A 17882-nucleotide genomic window follows, 5' to 3' on the forward strand; every position below is an offset into this window, starting at 1 on the left:
GTTGTCCGTGAGTAGCATGTGCAGTTTGACAGGGTGTTTAACATGTATGTAAAGTGTTGTCCCTGAGTAGCATGTGCAGTTTGACAGGGTGTTTAACATGTATGTAAAGTGTTGTCCCTGAGTAGCATGTGCAGTTTGACAGGGTGTTTAACATGTATGTAAAGTGTTGTCCGTGAGTAGCATGTGCAGTTTGACAGGGTGTTTAACATGTATGTAAAGTGTTGTCCCTGAGTAGCATGTGCAGTTTGACAGGGTGTTTAACATGTATGTAAAGTGTTGTCCCTGAGTAGCATGTGCAGTTTGACAGGGTGTTTAACATGTTTGTAAAGTGTTATCCGTGAGTAGCATGTGCAGTTTGACAGGGTGTTTAACATGTATGTAAAGTGTTGTCCCTGAGTAGCATGTGCAGTTTGCAATGGCTAATCAGGAGCAACACTTTCTGACCAAACCGGATTTTTGCTAAGAAGAGACTTCCTTTAAAAGTAAAATACCATAGAAGCGGAAAGTGTCCTCCCTGATAAGCCTGTGGGGACTGCACACTATAATCTGGGATGACACTTGACATACATGCACTATAATCTGGGATGACACTTGACATACATGCACTATAATCTGGGATGACACTTGACATACATGCACTATAATCTGGGATGACACTTGACATACATGCACTATAATCTGGGATGACACTTGACATACATGCACTATAATCTGGGATGACACTTGACATACATGCACTATAATCTGGGATGACACTTGACATACATGCACTATAATCTGGGATGACACTTGACATACATGCACTATAATCTGGGATGACACTTGACATACATGCATTACGCCCGATTTTCCCAGAGCAAGACTAATATTTGTTTGCATAATTTATTAGAATACTTTTAAACATGTTTCATCAATTTCTGGATTTTGTTTACCAGGGAGACACCATTTGATAATGGGCTGATCAATCGCTACCGCAAGGCCCTAGACACAGCAGTAAAGATAGCCACGGTGTACAATGTCCAGCCCATACGAGGTCGCACAGTGATCCTGTGTGACGTTGGACCCAACATGACCGTGCCTTGTACAACGGCCAAGGGTTTTGGCAAACCTAGAACTGTGAGTTCTGTTGTGATATTGTTGCAACGTCGTGTGATTTCACCGCGAATAGTTACATTCAGTAGAAGTCATCATTATTATTGTTGTTTATAATTGTCAGTTAAACATTTGAACATTATTAAAAAGGTTGAATCTGGATTGTGATTTTCTTCACATTAACAGCCAATTTAAAATTACAATAAACAAACGCAAACAAGTTCAGAAATGTTGCTTAAACAAGGGCCTGGGCAAACAAAGTACCGTGAGTTCAGAGCCATCGATTAAGCATTTGAAATGCATTCTGGGAAAACTGGTCTTAATGCATGTGTGTTAAGTGTCGTCCCAGATTAGCCTGTGCAGTAGGGACAGGCTTATCAGGCATGGCACTTTTTGCTAAACTGGATTTTTGAAAAAAAAACTTCCTTTAAACCGAAAATTTCATAAAAGTGGAAGGCAAACTGCACAAGCTAATCTGGGACAATATTTTATGCACAGACTTTACCTGACTGGCAAGCTTAGTTGGTTTAGGGATTAACTTTTTTAAATGCAGTTGTTAGTTACTTGTGTAAAGCGTTGTCATTTAGTTCTGATAAACCAGCTTAGCAATGAAAAGGGTCAGTGGGTAAACTGACTGCCATGATATAACTGTTGAAAACGACAAATAATAATGGTACAAATGAACTATATATTGACCAGCATATAGACAATTCTATGTGTTATAAATCATCCATTAATGTACCCTAAGGGGTACACTAGTAATGCGGTACATAACATAACAAGAGAGGGTTGTTTATTAGACCATAAATAATAATTACACGTATGAGGACATTTTGATTTTGAGTCTTTTATGATTTGTTTGTGTTCATGTTGCAATTGTAAGATGTACCTGTGTTTAAACAACCATGTTTGTAGTCTCTTACATACAATGTATGAAGAAACATAACAGATTTGGTCAGTTGAATACACTTGATTATCATATGTATCCACTACTAATGTACGCACAATTTATTTAGGTGTATAATAACAATAATTTTGGTATTTATTTACATCCTTGTACTTATGTTTAATTATTACCAGAAAATAAACTTTTGGGATGATGCTGTAGTAATTATGTAACAATGGAATGAAAGAGGGAAAATTATAGGTTAAATAATATGGAAGAGGGATAACTGATAAAAAATCCTTCTAAAAGTCTAAGCACATATTTTTTGCAATAGTTTAAAAAAATTATAAGATTATCTTAAGAATTTTTTATAATTTTCATGCTATTTTTCAGATGAGTGTAATGAGTGTCCTGTTGGCTTCATGTGCAAGTAAGGCACATTTATGTGAGAGTGCGCTGGTCTTGTTTGAATGTATCGGATGAATAAAATATCATGGCTCTCTCTCGGAAAACAGGGCTTAATGTACGTGCGTAAAATGTCATTTCAAATTAGCCTGTGCAGACTGCACAGGGACGATACTTTCCGCTTAATTTTTGTTACTTTAAGCAAGTCTCTTCATAGAGAATATCCAGTTTAGACAGAGAGTGTTGTCCCTGTTTAGCCTGTATGGTCTGCACTTGCATTAAGCCCCTTTTTTCCAGACAGAGGCTCATTTATAGTTTATTCTGCATTTTTGTGTACTATTTCAGATGCGTGAAGTGAGTGTCTTGCTAGGCCTGATGTGCAAGTATTCCTGTGAGGAGAGCGTCCTGGTGGCCTTCAGTAGCTCAGAGTCACGTTACATCATCGTGGACCTTGACCCCGGCACCATCCTGGAAAACATGGCCGCCGTTCTAGGAGCGGACCTCTCACAAGGCGTGCCTGGAAAGTTTGAGGAGGGCCTACCTATGGATATCCTGTACGACCATTTACGAGACAGAATTCAGGTATACTTTCTTTCTTTCACCATTTTTGGAATGGTATTTTTGGCTTTGTGTTTTGGGAAAAATTGCACTGTTTTTACTAAAATAAGGGAATTTGTGTTGTTTTTAATGTTATATTTATGACCCCCTTCGAAGAAGAGGGGGTATATTGTTTTGCACATGTCGGTCGGTCCGTCCACCACATGGTTTCCGGATGATAACTCAAGAACGCTTAGGCCTAGGATCGTGAAACTTCATAGGTACATTGATCATGACCGGCAGATGACCCCTATTGATTTTCAGGTCACTAGGTCAAAGGTCAAGGTCACAGTGACTCGAAATAGTAAAATCGTTTCCGGATGATAACCCAAGAAATCTTACGCCTAGGATCATGAAACTTCATAGGTACATTGATCATGACTGGCAAATGACCCCTATTGATTTTCTGGTCACTAGGTCAAAGGTCATGGTCACAGTGACTCGAAACAGTAAAATGGTTTGGGGATGATAACTCAAGAATGCTTACGCCTAAGATCATGAAACTTCATAGAAACATTGATCATGACTGGCAAATGACCCCTATTGATTGTCAGGTCACTAGGTCGAAGGTAAAGGTCACAGTGACTCGAAACAGTAAAATGGTTTCCGGATGATAACTCAAGAATGCTTACGCCTAGGATCATGAAACTTCGGTCAAAGGTCAAGGTCACAAAACGTATTCACACAATGGCTGCCACTACAACTGACAGCCCATATGGGGGACATGCATGTTTTACAAAGTTAACAGCCATTATTTATAATTATTTACTTAGGTAGAGCTAAATTAAAGAGCTGTAAAGGGAAATAAATTAAATGTAGATTCTAAAAAATCTTTTTTCTTAACTTTCAATTGGGAATTTAAGGCCATTATTTTGCAAAAATATATACTTTATGAGATTGGGAGTGGGGCTAATTTGACAAAAGAAAACAATGCTGATGTCAATGAAAGTTAATAAGTTGATTGATTTTAATTGACATTTTCATATTCTGCTGACATTCTATTCATTAGTGTAACTTTCCTAGTTTGCGGATCTTAATTAATCATTCTGAAATTTTAAAGCAAAATTTTAAAGAATGTATGAAAAAAGATTGAATGTCATATTGTTTCAGCTGCATAAAAGAAGCAGAAGGTGTTGTCCCTGATTAGCCTGTGCTGACTGCACGGGCTAATCTGGGATTATACTTTACGCATATGCATTAAGCCATTTTTAATTGCTATGTTTCCCAACGCCAGATTGACAACCTGCTGCTGCTGACGGGTGGCGGTTCCAGTGTACTGGCACAGCGCCGCACAGTGAGCGCCGTCCTTGACCTATACCGGCGCATCGTGAACCCTGACCTTCTCTATGTTAATGTCGGCTTTGCTGGGAAAACATGCGGGTATATGCACTCATATTTTTTTCTTAGACTTGTATTGTCCCCATCAATATTTATGATACAGGTCGAGGGCATCCTGTGCATACTGTACAAAGTTTATGTTAATATCCTACCATGATGTGATAAGGGGTACTAATGCACAAGTTGACAATAATATCTTATAGACACAAAATAATAATTTAGAGAATTAACAAATAATAGAAAAAAAGGGAATAGGATTTTTTTTGCACTCCTGGTTTATTGCAGCTTTCTTTTGGTTCAAAAACATATTTATTTAGGGAGTCATGGGAAACATGGGCTTAATGCATCTGGTATCTGGGTGATGTTTGGGAAACATGGGCTTAATGCATCTGGTATCTGGTTGATGTTTGGGAAACATGGGCTTAATGCATCTGGTATCTGGATGATGTTTGGGAAACATGGGCTTAATGCATCTGGTATCTGGGTGATGTTTGGGAAACATGGGCTTAATGCATCTGGTATCTGGGTGATGTTTGGGAAACATGGGCTTAATGCATCTGGTATCTGGGTGATGTTTCGTTTCAAGGAGGTTTGTTCTACCTATTTACCTGCTGTAGGAGAAAAGAACCTTTCAGCTTGGGATGACACTGAACACACAAGTGTTGAGAGTAAAACAACTGTATCTGTGTAACATTTCTTGTTGAGGTACAGGAGTTTCAATTTCAACTCTTGATATGCATCCCAGTTTCCCACAGTGCACCTCATACGTCTTCACATAAATTCCTTCATAACAAAATTGTTATGCAGTATAGCAATTCAACTTACTTGTATCTGGTACCATGAAACACCATGAAATGTCATGCTGACGACTAAATATTTTACAGTGTTTGTGAAAGTTGCTTCTCTGCTTTCTAGGTTTGACACAGACATCAGGCCAGAGCATACAAACAACATCTACATCACCGGCTTCAGTGACCAGATACTCAGGTTGGTGAAAAACGGAATAGAACACAGCCCTGCTGGGAAAAGATGGCATCAGGCAGTTGGCACAGGCTAATAAGGGATGACACCATCTAGACAGGTTTCTATGCCCCTGGATCAAACTATCAGGGGTATATTGTTTTTGGCCTGTCTATCATTCTGTCCCAAAACCTTGGTTAAAGTTTTTCGATAACTTTTGCAATATTGAAGATAGCAACTTGATATTTGGCATGCACGTGTATCTCATGGAGCTGCACATTTTGAGTGGTGAAAGGTCAAGGTTATCCTTCAGGGTCAAAAGTAAAATATATGGCTTCAAAGCGGCGCAGTAGGGGGCATTGTGTTTCAGGAACACAGCTCTTGTTTTTTTTCATCTCAATATTTGTTTTAGAACAATAACTTAAATTTATTCTGAAAGTTGTTAGATTTTTGAGTGTTTTTCTTATACAGAGCTCCAGATAAGGTTTTATGAAATTCTTAACGTTACTACCAGATTTTCAAAAAGAATTCTTAACTCTGAAATTTTATTCTTAACGTTACTACTAAGTTTTGGAAAATAATTCTAAACTTTTCTAAATGACCTAAAAATAAGACTTATTAATTTCTGAATATAAATTAATAATATTTATTTTCGCGGAAACGAATGTTGTTTACTGGTTTCTATAGATACGATTACGGATGTAACGTTATGTACGGAATGCTTCGGTTGAGTTTGTTAAAACAATGTAATTACGCATTTCTGTACCACGTGATATTACGTCATTCCGCCTTTTGCAAACTGCCTGTGCTTTCGTTTGGATTGTAAACAAACTTAATTTAAATTAAATCTCGAATCATCTGAAATAATGCCGCGTGGAACAAAGCGGAAATTACCGGAAAAAGTGGAAGAGGTTGGAGAGGACGATACCCGGCTCTTACAACCGGACCCAGGTAGAGGCTTTATTGATTTTGAGAAGATAATAAGGGCATCTAAAATCGTTCCTCCTATTAATACACGTAACGTTGAGGGGTGCGGTGTTAGCGGGGAATCAACTCTAAGTTTCCCGGTAATCGAAAATAAACAAGTTCAATCTCTTGCTTCGGCTATTAATCAGGGTCAAAACATGATATAGTTGTCAGGAATTAACGCGCTTATCAAATGATGACTTGGCTGCGCACATGCCAGCTGCATTGAAACAACAAATTTCTAGAGGCGAATATGTCAATTTGGCTTTACTGTTAAAAGGTGCCTTCGAATTATCCGCTTTTTGTAACGGTAGTGTTTTGCAACTTTCGGCAGAGGGCACTCTTGAACAGCGCCCTAAGGAGTGTAGGGATAAAATTCATAACATCGAACGGTGGTCGGACGCTTTCTTGATTTATGCGTCAATCTACCATAGCACGTGACCCGATAAAGTGCAGGAGATTTTGCATTACATGTGGACAATTCGCGAGTGTGCGTCACGTCAGGGGGGATTTGCAGGGCGAGAGTATGATGAACAGTTTCATCTGCGCCAGGCCTTGCACCCTACATCTTGGGCGTCAATCAATAATGATCTTTGGTGGCGATGCGTGCAAACACGGGCCCCTGAGCGACAGGGGACGCCAAAAGCTAATAACTTGTGTCACCACTTTAACGAGGGACACTGCATGTGGCCCAATTGTCGGTTTACACACGCATGTTCAGAATGCGGATCTCGACATCCGGTCATTAACTGTCCTTTACGCCTCCGCCCTATCAGCGTCGCGGGGGCGCCTCGTTTTCAAAGGGGACGGGGATTTCATTGATTTCGACCACGGCCCCAATGGCGCGGGAACAACCGTGGCACCCCAAATAGGTTCTAAATCGAACGCTAATTTTCCCTGTAATCATGACCTACTTAATCTCGCACCATCGCCAGTGAATAGCAAAATATTACGTGAATATTTAACATCGTATAATTCTACAGATCGAAATGACCATTTAAATGGTTTTTACAAATGGGTTTTTCAATGCATTATAACGGACCCAGAGTCAGTAGATTTAGTAAAAACTTAAAGTCTGCAATCGCAAATGTGGACATAATTCAAGATAAGATAAATAAGGAGATTTTGGCGGGGACGTTGGCTGGGCCTTTCAGAGAACAACCTTTTTCTAATTTCATGGTTTCCCAGTTGGCTTGTTGCCAAAAAAGACACCAGGTGAATTTAGGATGATTCATCACCTTTCTTTTCCAGAGGGAAACTCGGTTCATGACTTCATTGATAAAAAATACTCATCCACTCAGTACACAAATTTCGATGAGGCGGTTCACATGGTTCAAGATTTAGGGCGACACTGTAAACTTTTCAAAATGGATCTTAAGATTGCATTTCGCCTACTCCCAGTTCGGCGAGAAGATTTCGAAATACTGGGCATATAGTTTAATGGTATGTTTTATGTGGAAAAAGCATTACCATTCGGAGCTTCAGTCAGTTGCAAAACATTTGAACAGTTTTCCTCATTCCTTGAATTCTGCGTTAAGAGTAAAATGTCATCGGGCAAGCTTATACACTATTTAGACGATTTTCTGGGTGGCGATAAATCTGAGCTAGGTTGCCGCAAGGTGATGGATTCGTTTATCAATTGCATGCACGCGCTAAACGTGCCTTTAGCAACGGAGAAAACAGAAGGGCCAACGGAAATAATCGTGTTCTTAGGCTTAGAATAAGATTCGGCGGAACTAGTAGTCCGCATTCCTAAAATAAAAATCGTTGAGTTACGGGAAAAAATTAACACCATTGTGCAGAAACAAAAAAATTAACCTAAAGCAAATGCAATCGTTAATAAGGTCTCTTAACTTCGTGTGCAGGGCAATCCCAGTCGGCCGCCCGTTTTGATTAATTAACACCACCTGTGGCATAACAAAAGCATTCCACCCCATACGTATAACACGTGCTGTTAGGCATGACCTCGAAATGTGGTTGACATTTTTGCGCGATTACAACGGCGTGTCGGTTTTCCATGACCGATACTGGATATCCAATGTTGACACTGAATTGTTTACACATAGTGCTGGCGGGTCTGGTTTCGGTTTTGGGATTTATTTTAAAGGTCACTGGTGTAACGCTCGTTGGCCTGATTTATGGCGGCAAAAGGGCGTAACTAGTGACATAACTGTTCTCGAATTATTTCCAATTGTAGTTGCACTGTTTCTCTGGGGCGAGGATTTAAAAAAAAAAAAGAAAAAGATTATGTTCAACAATTTTCGATCTGCATATAGTCTAAACAACAACTGGCCCGCGGATCAACATGTTGTTTTCTTTGTAGCCTATTGTTTTGAAAAGGGTCTATCACCTTAATCTATCAAGAGCTACATTTCTGGATTGAGTTATATTCATAAATACATGGGCTAATACGATATAAGTAACATTTTTGTAGTGAAAAAAATGCTTGAGGGCTGTTCTTGCTCGCGACAAACGGTTGATACGTGGGCACCAATCACTCGGAAGGTCTTGACGGTTATTATCTCGCAATTAGCAAAGGTGTGTTATAATGACTTCGAGCGCTCACTATTCAATGCTATGTTTACTCTGGCATATTTTGGTCTGTTCCAAGTCAGTGATTTGGTAGCAACAGCAACATACAGAAATCAGTTGCAAATAGCTGACGTTAGGGTCACGGGGGATAAACAAGCCATACTGGTCACACTCAGGAAACAGAAAACAAATCAGCGCGGTATTCCGGTCACAATTAGGATCCCATACGAGCCGGAGTCTGCGTTGTGTCCAGTTCGGTCGTTTACAGACTACCTCGCAGTACGACCCCATAAAGTCGGTCCATAACCTTAGCGACTATGAATCAACACATTGGCTCGAATGGACTCTGGGTTTCAGGTGTAGTATATCAACCTAATTTAAAGGTTAGGCTTTAAAAATAATAGCAATGCCGCAGGGAAAAAACTTGTATAGCACTTATTGGTATTAAATGTCCGAGATGTATTAAATGTCCGAGTTATGTCCGAGTTAAAAAGTGTGTAATGGTCAAGTGACCATTGGTATTAAATGTCCGTGGTATTAAATGTCCGAGTTAAAAAGTGTGTAATGGTCAAGTGACCATTGGTATTAAATGTCCGAGTTAAAAAGTGCGTAATGGTCAAGTGACCATTGGTAAAGTGTGTAATGGTCAAGTGACCATTGGTACTAAATGTCAGAGTTAAAAAGTGTGTAATGGTCAAGTGGCCATTGGTATAAAAAGTGGTATGATCGCAAGTGTAGCGATCAAGTAAAAGTGTGATAAGTAAAAGTGTGATCGCAGATCAATCGCTGGTGTCGGCTGCGCGCTAAAAAGTTTACCAAGCACGAAATAGTGTCAGTGCCAATCGATTCCGCGACGCCAGGGTTTCTTCGGAGCGATGGTGTGCATCTGTCGGATGTTGGCCTCAAATTGTATTTGGATTGCATTCGCGACGTCATCTTAAAGTTCTGTTAAAGGGCCAATCCAGAATTTGTGGGGGATAAATTTGTGAAATTTATTGTGGCGGAAAATTCTGTTTGCCGGGGGTCGGATGGGCATGCACATTTATACATTTATCCGAATGGACTCTGTGACTACACACGTAGTTTATCATCCTTGTCCTTTCGGGTAATTCCTAGTTATTAAAGTTTAAGCTTAAAAAAAATAAATAAAAAATAGTAGCAATACTGTAGGGTAAAAAACGTTTAGGTGTCAAATCGCTGGTTGAGCGATAAGTTGTATTTTAATGTCTGATTATATATGTAAAAAGGTACAAGTAATATTATCGCAAGTGTGGCGATAAAAGTGTGATCACAAGTGTAGTGATCAAGTAAAAGTGTTATCCCAAGTGCGAAAAAGTGTGATCACAAGTGTAGTGATCAATGTCCGATTAAGTATATTATCGCAAGTGCGAAAAAGTGTGATCACAAGTGTAGTGATCAATGTCTGATTAAGTATGTAAAAAGTACAAAAAGTGTGATAACACAAGTGTAGTGATCAATGTCCGATGTATGTAAAAGATCACAAGTGTAGTGATCAAGTAAGTGTTATCGCAAGTGCGCAAAAGTGTGACTACAAGTGTAGTGATCAATGTCCGATTAAGTAAAAGATTAAAAGATCACAAGTGTAGTGATCAAGTTAGTGTTATTGCAAGTGCGCAAAAGAGTGATCAAAAGAGTGATCACAAGTGTAGTGATCAATGTCCGATTAAGTATGTAAAAGGTACAAAGTATTTTCGCAAGTGCGAAAAAAGTGTGATCACAAGTGTAGTGATCAAGTAAAAGTCTTAGTGTGTCATTTAAAGTGTCATAGCGATTATCATGTAAAAGTGTGATCCAATGGTCAAGCGATTGGTAGAACTAGGTTTAGCCCAGCAAAGAATATGGTTCTTCCTAGTTCGGTCGCTTGATGAGCAATAGCATTTTTATTTCGGGTACGTGGTGTTGCTACTATAACGGTGTTACTTCACCTTTTGTAATTTTAACGTGTGCTCATCCACCTCCGGTAGGCATATTTTCAAAGTAACAGGTTTCCACGAGTGAGTAGCCGATCTTTCGGGGCTAGTGGTTACGACCGGCTGTTTTTTTTTCACTGCGGCCTTTTATATCCCACTTTTTACTCGTATAATATATTAAAGAGATCTGTTAGTGAATACTTTGTGCATTCTATTACATTTTTTTTGATGTTTATTGGGAGGCAAAATATTTTGGAATCGGGTCATTAAACTAGTTAAATGGAGTAATGTGTTGTTTTATCGTTGCAGTCGTAAAATAAATAATAATGGTTATTTTCATGCAAAAAATCAAAATAAACATACTAGCATCTTAATTTAAACGAGTTCAACAGTGTCTATTCAGTATTATACAATTTTATTTTTTTCAAATACCTTCATATGCCCAAACTGTGCTTAGATTGCATGCCTTCGATGAATTTTTACATATTTCACTATTAAAACGGGTCTCCCCTTCAATCTTTTCAATGATTGGCCACGGGAATCGTCCCTTCCACTCGTTCAATGTTTTTTGTTTAAGTTGCATGTGTTTAAACAAACACAATTGGACTTAAATTAAAATGATCAAGCAATAAAAACATTATGACAAAAAGGAGAAACTCTGATTAGAGATTCATTTGTAAAGTTCAAAGGATAGTTAGACATTTGAAAGGTGTAGTAGATGAAATGGGAGAAGTTTGGGTAGAAAAAAAAGTGTTATTTATTTTAAATGTAAGATTTAATTCTGGGAAATCTGAAGATTTATTTCTTTAAAATCGAAGACTTGCCTCCCCTTGGTAGGTTCATAGCCGAGCGAGGTGATGGGGGACAACTCCGCCACATTGAGATGATTGACGAGGCGTTCCAGCTGAGTTCCCTGCCCATGTTGCCTGGCGACAGGCCTGTCCCGCCCAGACTGGCACCAGAACGTCTGCTGCAGCTCCCGTCACACATACCCAGGTACCCAGGGCCAACATTTTGCCCCATTTCCAATCTCAAAAGTTAAGATTTTTCTCATGACTGCCTAAAATTCCTAGTTGAGGGTTTTAAAATGAAATAATGATTTCAAATATTTTTTTCCACATTTATATTATCTCTTTATGCAGCTCTATAAGTTGAACATTATTATTAATAATAATATAATATTGAAACATTCTTAGCTTTAAATTTGTTAGCTAAAAAATAGCAGCACCAATTTCCCAATTTTATTTAAAATAACATGATTCATCCCAATCCAAAATACTTAAGCCCCATTCCTTAAATGGTGGAAAAAAATCTCACTTCTATTTTCTCCCATGAAGATGGCGTACAGCCCGGGTATTTATATCGTCCACATTCCGAGACATGCACGGTGAGAGAGACCTACTGACGAGGTTTGTGTTCCCAGAGTTACGTGCCCTTTGCAAGCAACGCTTCATCAACGTTCACGAGGTTGACCTTCGCTGGGGTGTGACAGAGGAAGAAACCAGGAATGCTAAGTATGTCCATATAGTTCCAGATACTACAAGCAGCGTTTTTGGAAAACAGGGCTTAATGCATGTGCTTAAAGTGTTGTCCCGTTTGTGGGGTCTGCACAGTCTAATATGTGATGGCACTACCCGGGTAACCTAGAAACAAGAGACTTCCTTTAAACAAAGAATACCATAAAAGCTGAAAGTGGGTCCAGGATTAGCCTGTGAAGACTGCACAATTTGATCTGGCATGAAACTTTACGCACATGTCTTATACCAGTTTTCCTATAATGAGGCTTTGTTTTCTTTGTTTTATGATGAGTTTTCTTTGTTGTTTTTTTGTTTGCTAGACAAAGCAAAAGTTGTTCTTGGTGCAAGACATTTTGGGGAGTAATTGTCGCGCGTTTTGGGTCCTTTGTCCACCATCATCAATTTTTTTCTTTCAAGGATTAAATAATAGGCAACAAGGATCACTAATTATGTCTTCTTATTAGGTTATAATACAATGTTTATATAATTGCCAGTATGTATTTTGTTTCTCTTCACAGGACTCTAGAGCTGTGCCTGACAGAGATCCAGAAGTGTCAGTTCTTCCTGGGTATCCTAGGTAACAGGTATGGCTACATGTTTGAAATGTCAACCTATTACTTATACTCAACCCTTTCCCGCTCAGAAGTCGAGTGAAAATGGCTTTTGAAACAAGTATAAAACCAGAATAGTGTGTGAGTACCTCGCAGTCTGTCCAGGTTTATGCTGTTTGCTGCTTATCAGTATCTTAGTATCTTTGGTTTGGGAATAAGTAATTGTCCCCTTCCAGTGAAACCGCTCTGTGTGTCCGTCAGTCAGTCAGTCAGTCAGTCAGTCAGTCAGTCAGTCAGTCTGTCACACTTTTCTGGATCCTGATATACCTTTAAAAGTTCTTAATATTTTTTCATGAAACTTGAAATATGGATAGATGGCAATTTGGAGATAATGCACGTCATTTCATTTTGTTTCTACGTCAAAAATTCTGGTTGCTATGGCAACAAATAAAACAATAAAAATCTGACAATTGTGGAGTTTCACCAGTAGGGGAACCATATTGCTTGACAATAGTCTTGTTTAAACATGGATCTAGTAAGAAAGGTCTTTATTTTCATTTGATTTGTTAAGGTACTACAAACCCATCAAAGTGCGTATCTTAGTGGTTAAGAGTTAGTTGGAGCTTTTTTGCTATTGTGTAATTATTGGCTAATAAATCCAATTATGTCCATCCAACAACATGCATCTGCATACCAAGGGAGAATAGAATTAGATATTATTCTTCAGTCCAATCCCAATGCTTCATGTTTATATTATTGATGTAGTATGATATTATGACCATAAATACAGTTTATTTGTTTGAAATGAATATGAGCCTCCCTCTGTGGAAAGGGGGTTTAATACATGTGCATAAAGTCTTATCCCATAGTAGCCTGTGCAGTCCCCACTGGCTAATAAGCGCTGAAACTTAACGCCTAAATTGGTGTTTTGCTAAGAAGAGTTTTCCCTCAAATGAAAAATACAAGCAGAAAGTCTTGTGTGTTGTCCCTGATTAGCATGTGTGGACTCCACAGGCTAATCAGTGATTACACTTAATGCATATGTTTTTACTAACAGGTACGGCTGGGTACCGGACCAGTACATGGTACCGGACACAGACCAGTTTGCCTGGGTGCAAGACTACCCCACAGGACGGTCCGTGACAGAGCTGGAGATGCAGGCCGGAGCGCTGGGGCTGCTTCCTGGACAGGACATGAGGGCTCGTGCATTCTTCTATATTCGGGACGACACATTCCTCAGGTGCGTTATATTGTCAGAGTGTGTCCAACATATTTCTGTATAAAAGGGCAAAGTCACACTCAGTGTTCTGCGGAGAAAGAATCTAGAAGAGTACATTTGTCCTATCAGCCCTAAAAAATTGGGGACATTCTTAAAATCAATGAGACGCAAAAAGTATAAGTGTGTTAAACAACTAGTATACCTTTTATCCTTCATCTGTGAGCCTTTCTGTCCCTTTCATAAAGCACTGACAGTTTCTTTAGTTATTTGTTTTAGTTGTGTGTTTGTAATTGAATTACGTTTTTGTTAACTATCAACTATGGTAAATGTAACTATTAAATTTGCTAGTCACATCAAGCTAAAGCCAAGAATAATCACGAAGCCAAAGTTCTTAAAATTTTCTTTCGGACTTTTTAACATCCGTTTTATCAGACGGCTCAGGCTGACTTTTTGATGTGGACGGGATGATTTTCAGTTCATGTTGAACAGAAAGAGTCACAGGGCTATCGTGCACCTTCTTAGATGTAGAGGGGGGACTTACTTGCTCCATATCTGAAGTAGCTTCTATCGAACTACTCGATGATTTACTTAAAAAACTTAAATTTGTACTTTTTTTTTTCTTTGGCGACAACATTTTTGGAACTCTTCATTAGGAGGTATGCCTTTATGGAACAAGCGTTTTCATTTGCCGCCAAATGAGTGAGAATGTATCATCCAATAAATACTGGACTATCAAAGCGGTCCCTGAGCAACAAGCACCTGCCATAGCAGGAAATCCGCTAATCTAAGAAACGTTTAATGTGTAAGAATCGCTTTCCGATTTGTACTCAAGTCAAATCAGCCGCGACAAAATTCGCACCAGTTATTATTTTTACGCGACAAATGCAATTTCTGCACAACAATATCGTGGAATCGAGGCCTCGGCAGAACACTGCACACTTATGAAAAGAGTCTTTAGGAAACACTTAATAAAGAAAGCTACATACATGCTGTGTTCATTTTCACATTACATGTTATACACAACTCTTGTTCATGTTTGCATATGTCCTTTGCACCATTTTCAAATTTAGTATGTAAGTTTTGTAGATTTAAGTTTAGTTGATGATGAGGAATAAACAAGGTGAGTGGGAATCATGATTTTCTGTTGATGGAAAGTGTTTGGCGTTTTATCTGAAGCTGTTAACAAAAATTGTTATTTTAGTCTTACATCCAGTAGATTCTACTTAAAACTATTTATTATCCCCCGCCATAGGCGGAGGGCTATTGTTTTGGCGTTGTCCGTCTTTCCCTCTATCCATCTTTCCGACCGTCAGGAGCTATATCTTGAAAGTGCTTTGGCGGATTTCATTAAAACTTAGTCTGAGTATATATATGGATAAGAGGATGATGCATTGTACAATGTACAAATGGCATTGTACACCATCTGTTAATAACAGAATTATGGCCTTTTGTATCTTGAAAAAATGATTTTTTAAGTGTCAAACAAAACACTTTTGTGTCCAGAAGCATATTGGCAGGGTGATATAAATCCAACGAATTTGCTTGTTATAGTGTGAATAGCCACTGACTAATAAATACATTCATAATTTTTTGTCCAGTGTGGAAACAAGGCATTCAAAAAGCTAAGGAAGTTTTTATGAAACAAAATTGTGCAAGGTTTTTCAATCATCAAATCTATTTCACCACAATTGTTTATCAGCTACATACAACATATGGACTAAGTGAATTATATCTCATGCATGTGGATTGCAGTGATGTCCCGAAAGCCTTCCTGGAAGACTTTGTTGACAAGTCTGACTCGAGCCTATCCAACATGGCACAGCTGAAGAATAGGATCCGGACCAGTGGCCTTGAACTGTTTGACAAGTAAGAAACTATTGGCCTACAATTATAGGGGCCTGTAATGTAGTAAAAAGCACTGTTTTATGTGACTTTGGTCATAGAGGTGATTTTCTCAAACACAATTTTTCATTTCATGTGTTCTAAGTGTATGGTATTTTTTAATATCTGTCAATAGAACTAGTATGAAACGCTTTTTTCTATGACTTTTTCATAAAAAATAACAATGTTTAGTTTTTATTGTTTTAACTATCTTTTGAAACTGTGATCATGCACTCATGGATGCAGTTTATTTTGGTGGCAATTTTTATGAAAATCCCATTTAATATCAATCATAAATGATGAAATTATGTATGCAAGTGTCTATTTCACTCATTATTTGTCAAAATTAATAAATATGAAAGGTACAACTGCTTATATTGAATTGTTTAAAAATACAATTCATTCCGAGATTGATGTCTTATTCCAACTTCACATCATATTTTGCATGAAAGAATTTTGAAAACATGTTGTCAAGTGAATGTGAAAATAACAAAGTTAAGCTTTTTGCAAAGATCAAGATATATCGGAGTTTATAAGTATGCCCTATTAAAATATATTTTAAAAAATAACATGTTTCAAGCATAAATTAACAGTTAACTGTGTCTCTCTTTGTTTTCATTTAAACATTTAGTGGCCACTTTAAAGATGCTTACAATGTCAATATTTCAGCTACCCATGTAACTGGGGCGGGGTAGTGGAGGGGAAGCCCATGGTTGCTGGGCTCGACCAGTTTGGAGCCCGAGCTCTTAACAACCTCTGGCTTGGCATACAGAATGAGAACCCGGAGGAGGTAAATATGGATTAGAACACAATTGTCAGTTATCTATGACAATCAATGCATTCATTATCCAAACATTTTACTTGAAAATCACGAAGTTGCCTTATATATAGGCGATTGCCAACTACTATATCTCACAATGTTACAAAACACACAAGGTTAAGCTGTTTAAAGTGTTGATGAATGGATTTAAATCCTTAAATGACTATTTTCCCACTATAAAAATGCAAATTTATTGCGCATATCTTGGAGTCAGCCATTTGAACTGATGAAATTGTAAAAAATATATATAATGCAAATAGATAATGCAAAAATGTTTCTTTATGTGTTCTTTCTCAAATGTTTATTTTAAGGATCCAGCACAAAAAAAATGAGCAGTGCTCTGGGAAAACTGGGCTGAAAGCATGTGCATTAAATGTTGTCCTTGATTAGCATGTGCATTAAATGTGGTCCTTGATTAGCATGTGCATTAAATGTTGTCCTTGATTAGCATGTGCATTAAATGTTGTCCTTGATTAGCATGTGCATTAAATGTTGTCCTTGATTAGCATGTGCATTTAATGTTGTCCTTGATTAGCATGTGCATTAAATGTTGTCCTTGATTAGCATATGCATTTAATGTTGTCCTTGATTAGCATGTGCATTAAATGTTGTCCTTGATTAGCATATGCATTTAATGTTGTCCTTGATTAGCATGTGCATTAAATGTTGTCCTTGATTAGCATGTGCATTAAATGTTGTCCTTGATTAGCATGTGCATTTAATGTTGTCCTTGATTAGCATGTGCATTTAATGTTGTCCTCGATTAGCATGTGCATTAAATGTTGTCCTTGATAAGCATGTGCATTAAATGTTGTCCTTCATGAGCATGTGCATTAAATGTTGTCCTTGATTAGCATGTGCAGTTTGCCAAGGCTAATCAAGGATGACACTTTCTGCTTTTGTGGAATTTTTTGTTAAAAGGAAGTCTCTTGTAAAGAAAATCCAGTTAAAGAAAAAGTGTCGACCCTGATTAGCAATGCAGACTGCACAGACTAACCTGGGACGACACTGTACACAATTGCATTAAGCCCTGTTTTTCCAGATTGTGGCTAAGGTGCATAGTTATTTCACCTCTCAGACTAAAAGCCATCAAAAAATTAAATTGCTACTCATCAGATGTCAACATACTATTGTTTTCTCAGAACAAGGCTGAAAACATAAAACAAGTTCTGACCATAACTCCCTAC

General features: G+C 38.2%; 1 protein-coding gene across 2 annotated transcripts in view; it reads left to right on the forward strand.

Annotated features, from left to right (window-relative positions):
• The window catches only part of LOC127841230 (telomerase protein component 1-like), a 153018-nt gene that overhangs the window by 37802 nt on the left and 97334 nt on the right, over window positions 1–17882 (forward strand). For both annotated transcript variants that reach the window (XM_052369888.1, XM_052369889.1), the window contains 10 exons: window positions 936–1116; window positions 2729–2965; window positions 4215–4360; window positions 5234–5305; window positions 11545–11703; window positions 12045–12221; window positions 12743–12808; window positions 13833–14015; window positions 15747–15860; window positions 16545–16665. In XM_052369888.1, the coding sequence (XP_052225848.1) occupies window positions 936–1116; window positions 2729–2965; window positions 4215–4360; window positions 5234–5305; window positions 11545–11703; window positions 12045–12221; window positions 12743–12808; window positions 13833–14015; window positions 15747–15860; window positions 16545–16665 (1456 nt within the window). The remainder of the gene's footprint in view (window positions 1–935; window positions 1117–2728; window positions 2966–4214; window positions 4361–5233; window positions 5306–11544; window positions 11704–12044; window positions 12222–12742; window positions 12809–13832; window positions 14016–15746; window positions 15861–16544; window positions 16666–17882) is intronic.

This window comes from Dreissena polymorpha, chromosome 8 (assembly GCF_020536995.1).
Source record: "Dreissena polymorpha isolate Duluth1 chromosome 8, UMN_Dpol_1.0, whole genome shotgun sequence".
Taxonomy (NCBI): domain Eukaryota; kingdom Metazoa; phylum Mollusca; class Bivalvia; order Myida; family Dreissenidae; genus Dreissena; species Dreissena polymorpha.